Genomic DNA, 4189 nt, shown 5'->3' with positions numbered 1-4189 from the left:
CCAACACTTCTTGCTAAATAGACTTCGAAATAGCATACCTAAAAAGAATATGTTCCATACATTCTTCCTCAATTGAACAGAAAGCACATGAAAGAATGTTAGGAGAATAAATAATTCTTCTATAGAAGAGTTGATCCTTCGTCAGTAACTTGTTCAAGAGGCATCTCCAACCGAACGCTTTGATTCTAAAAGGAACAAAATCTTTCCATAACAAATCAAAAGCCTTCTATGTACCAGCTTCGAAGACTAAGGAATCCTAGACAGAAATCGACATAGCATAGACGATTTTGACAGTGTACCCCTTCAAAATATATGGCCTCCAAATCGCGTTGTTAGAAACATCCCTTACAGGAACAACCGTAGACAGCTACTCACACAAATCTTGCACTCTAAATAACCTTCCTGGTTCGAAACAACAGAAATTCCAAAATTCTCCAACACCAACAATGTTGGATTTAGCTTCCAATAATTGTCACTCCCTCCTTCTTCAGAGAGCTTAAAAGAAATAAATCCCAAAAAAACTTCATTCAAACAAACATCCCTAAACCAAATCGCGTTCCAAAAAGAAATAGAATCTCCATTTTCCAAAGAGAACCGACAATTAATTTTGAAAATATCCTCTGGATGTCTCTTCTTCAAAGAAAGAATGTATTTCCAATAAGAGGATTTAGGAAGACTATTGCTGGAACAGTTGCCGGACAGAACTAGATTATTCAAGTTGTCATACCTCGCCCTTAAAATATCTATCCACAAAGATTCCTTCCCTTCTAAAATCCTCCATCTTCACTTCAAAAGAAAAGCAAAGTCGAATTCCTCTATCCTCTTAAAACCTAAACCCCCTTTATTAAAAAAACAAACTTGTTCCTATCCAGCCCAATGAATTCTCCTACAAACATTCGAACCGCCCCAAAGAAAGTTGTTCTGAATCTTGACAATTCCTTTGCAAATATTCATTGAAGCTTTATAGAAAGAAAGATGAAAGATAGATAAGCTGCACAAAATAGACTTCAGCAAGGTGACTTTCCCTCCTAAATTAATAAATATCTCTCTTGATCGATCACCATTTCTAGTAAGTTTTTGTATTCTATTCCACATAAGTTAATTACTTTGGTAACACTGTGAAACAATTTTTATGTGTTTTTTAATTAAGTTTGTGTGTTGTTGTATGTTTAGTATCATTCTATTTATTAATTGAAAGTCATGTCAAAAAAGGACCTCTTTATGCTTTGTTTAGTAGTGTTACTGTCCAGGTTGATGCATGCGATCAGAGGAACTCATGGCCGGTCTGGAAGGACGAGAAAGAGCTGAAAAAGTGGAGTTTCTGAAGGAGTCAGAAATCAACACGGGCTCCCGTGTGCATCAACACAGACCTTTTTGAAAAGCCAAGGGAAAGTGCAAAAATGAACCAAGACAGTGGGTCAACACGGGCACCCGTGTGAATCAACACGGTCACCCTGTGAATCAACACGGCCCGTGTTGAAAAGCCAAGGGAAAGTGCTTTTTGGACCTGAAACGGAGAAGAAACACGGGCACCCGTGTGAAACAACACGGCCCGTGTTGATGAGTGCGTATGAGAAATTTTCAATGTGTTATTTTTCCCGGGCTTGGTCGTTAAGGGTATTTCATACGTTTTGCTGAAACAAGGATTGAGCTGACACTATTAAAAGAAGTTTACAGAAAAGGAGAAGTACTTTTGGACGTATACGATAGAATTCCAGAAGAAGAGAGAAGAAAGCTGACTCAAGGGTTTTGGAGATGAAGAGATTCAACGATGGTCACCATTGAAGATCAAAGTTTTCATTCATCTTTGTAATGTCTAAACTCTTTGATTTGTCATTCTTGAATATTAGTATGAGGGGCTAAACCCCGCAATGCTAGGGGGTGGTTCTGATTTGGCTTGGGTAATGAGTTTGGGATATCTATGATTATCTATGTTTGAATTATATTTTTTCAATTCAATTGTGCAATGTTTCTATGCTTTCTCTTTCAGTCAAATTGAGAATGATCTATGGCTAACAATGATAGGAATGTAATAGTTAGGGTTTATGCACAGTTGGTTTATAGTGGATGTACCTAGAACTAGGGCATCATATAAACATTATCAATAACTGGATTATACGATTGCTTGAACTCTTGTTGTATCTTCAAGGATAATGAGATATAACACGAAGGTTCAAAGGGTTTTTGCTAAAGACTTAGGAAAAACTGTCACAAGTTGATAATTGAGAACATTGAGATAATTCTTTGATGATCATGGAAATTCACTCATTGCAAGCCATGATGACCACATCCTTTAGCATGTTTTAATTCTCTAAAAGAAAAGTTATTTTACTTTGTGTTGTTATTTTTGCAATTATTCTTGTGAAATAAACAAACCTATTGTTTTTGTTAAATTGAATCTATCATTAAACTCTGTGTTGCAACACACTCCTCGAGATCGATACTTGGGGTTAAACTCATTATAATTACATCGGTGAAAATAGTACACTTGCTATTTTTCCGATCAAGTTTTTGGCGCTGTTGCCGGGGAGTGCCAAAATACAAAGTTTGACTATAGTTCATTTGAAATTTTGTTGCTCGTCAACCAAAATTTTATTTATTACCACGTTATTACTAAACTCTAATGTTTGTATAACTTGTTTATGCGAGGTAAGGCCTCAGTGGATTTTTCTTTTGACGCAGAACCAGAAAGAACTCTTCGCGCTAGATTGAGACAAGCCAAGTGAGAAAGACTGGAAAAATCATAAGAGGAAGTAGTTTCAGTACACTCAGAGAGTTCAGACTCAGAAACATAAACACTTCCTGAAACCATGGCAGATCCACCACCACAGGAGAGATTTCTTGGTGACTTAGGTGGAAACAACAATCCAGGAAATTGAGACCAGCCGGTGAATGTAGCACAATTTCAGCTACATCCAAGTACAATCAATCAGCTGGAAAAATGATCCTTTTCTGGGAGAATGAATGAAGATGTTAACAAGCACCTTCAAAGATTTTTGACTATGAGCTCAACGCTGAAGATAGAGGGACATACGGAAGAAGAAAAACGACTTCATATGTTCCCATTTACATTAACGGGTGAAGCTGAGGAATGGTTCTATTCCTTACCTGCGGGAAGTATCACTACATGGGCTAAGATGGAGAAAGCATTCTTGCAAGAATATTTTCCCGCATCCGTATCATTGAGAAAAAGATACGAAATCCTAAATTTCAAGAAAAAAGAGGGTGAGTCACTAGGGGATGCTTACAAAAGATTCAAAAGAATTCTAGTGGCTTGTCCTACTCACAATATGGATCAGGCTGAGAAGATGCAAATGTTTGTTAATGGACTCAGAATTCAGACAAGGCAAATCCTTGATTCAGCAGCCGGTGGTTCATCTAACTTTGCAATAGCCACCTATATGAAGAAGATAATTAAAGCCATTTCCTCAAACAAGCATCTTGAGTTGTACGACAGAGTGTTAAGCAAACTAGCCAGAATTATTGATTTTAAGTTGGAAACCAACAAACAGGTAAAAATTGAAGAAACAGTTGATGTAGAGGTTGAGAAAAGGTTGAAAGCACTAAACATTGGTGCTCAGAAAGTGGCTAAGGTACAACAAGCATCAAATGAATTATGTGAAATTTGTAGTGGACCATACAACAATGTTCACTAATTTGCAACTCCACAACAGATTGAAGATATAAATTTTTTTAAGCAAAATAATCCCTACTCCAACACATACAATCCAGGATGGAAGAATCATCCCAACTTTGCATGGAGAGATCAGAAAGGGAATGTGCAACAGCAAGTGTCGGGCCAATATCAAAATCAATACCAGCAACAGCAACAACAAGCACAAAAGAAATCATATTGGGAGATTGCAATCGAATAGATGGCAGCTCACAACATTTAGTTCTAGGAGGAAACCCGAAATAATCAGAAGAACACTACAACATCTATTAAAAATCTTGAGATCCAGATGGGGAAAATAGCTCAACAATTAGCCTCCAGTTCTCAGGCACCTGGTACACTTCCTAGTGGAACTGTGGTGAATCCACATGATCAAAGCAATATAAAAGCAGTGGTGACTAGAAAAGGGAAAGCTAGTGAAACTCAGGTCGAAGAACAGGTGGAAGAAGAGTGGATTCTTGAAGTAGATTTAGAGATTATAGAGGAACCGAAACAATCTGAAGAAGCTATGGTGAA

General features: G+C 37.4%; 1 protein-coding gene across 1 annotated transcript; it reads left to right on the top strand.

Annotated features, from left to right (window-relative positions):
* Positions 1 to 2960: 2960 nt before the first annotated feature.
* LOC131642353 (uncharacterized) lies at positions 2961 to 3875 on the top strand. The gene is made up of 2 exons (XM_058912613.1): positions 2961 to 3593; positions 3675 to 3875. The coding sequence occupies exons 1-2, from the start codon at positions 2961 to 2963 to the stop codon at positions 3873 to 3875; spliced, it is 834 nt and encodes a 277-aa protein (XP_058768596.1).
* The last annotated feature ends 314 nt before the right edge of the window (positions 3876 to 4189 follow it).

This window comes from Vicia villosa, unplaced genomic scaffold (assembly GCF_029867415.1).
Source record: "Vicia villosa cultivar HV-30 ecotype Madison, WI unplaced genomic scaffold, Vvil1.0 ctg.004857F_1_1, whole genome shotgun sequence".
In the NCBI taxonomy this organism is placed as follows: Eukaryota; Viridiplantae; Streptophyta; class Magnoliopsida; order Fabales; family Fabaceae; genus Vicia; species Vicia villosa.
The sequence above is the reverse complement of the archived record's forward strand: the minus strand, read 5'-3'. Positions and strand labels throughout refer to the sequence as shown.

Coding starts and splice junctions, on each gene's coding strand:
- LOC131642353 (XM_058912613.1), top strand. CDS start 2,961: ATGAATGAAGATGTTAACAAGCACCTTCAAAGATTTTTGACTATGAGC. Junction 3,594..3,674: donor GTGCTCAGAAAGTGGCTAAG/GTACAACAAGCA, acceptor ACTCCACAACAG/ATTGAAGATATAAATTTTTT.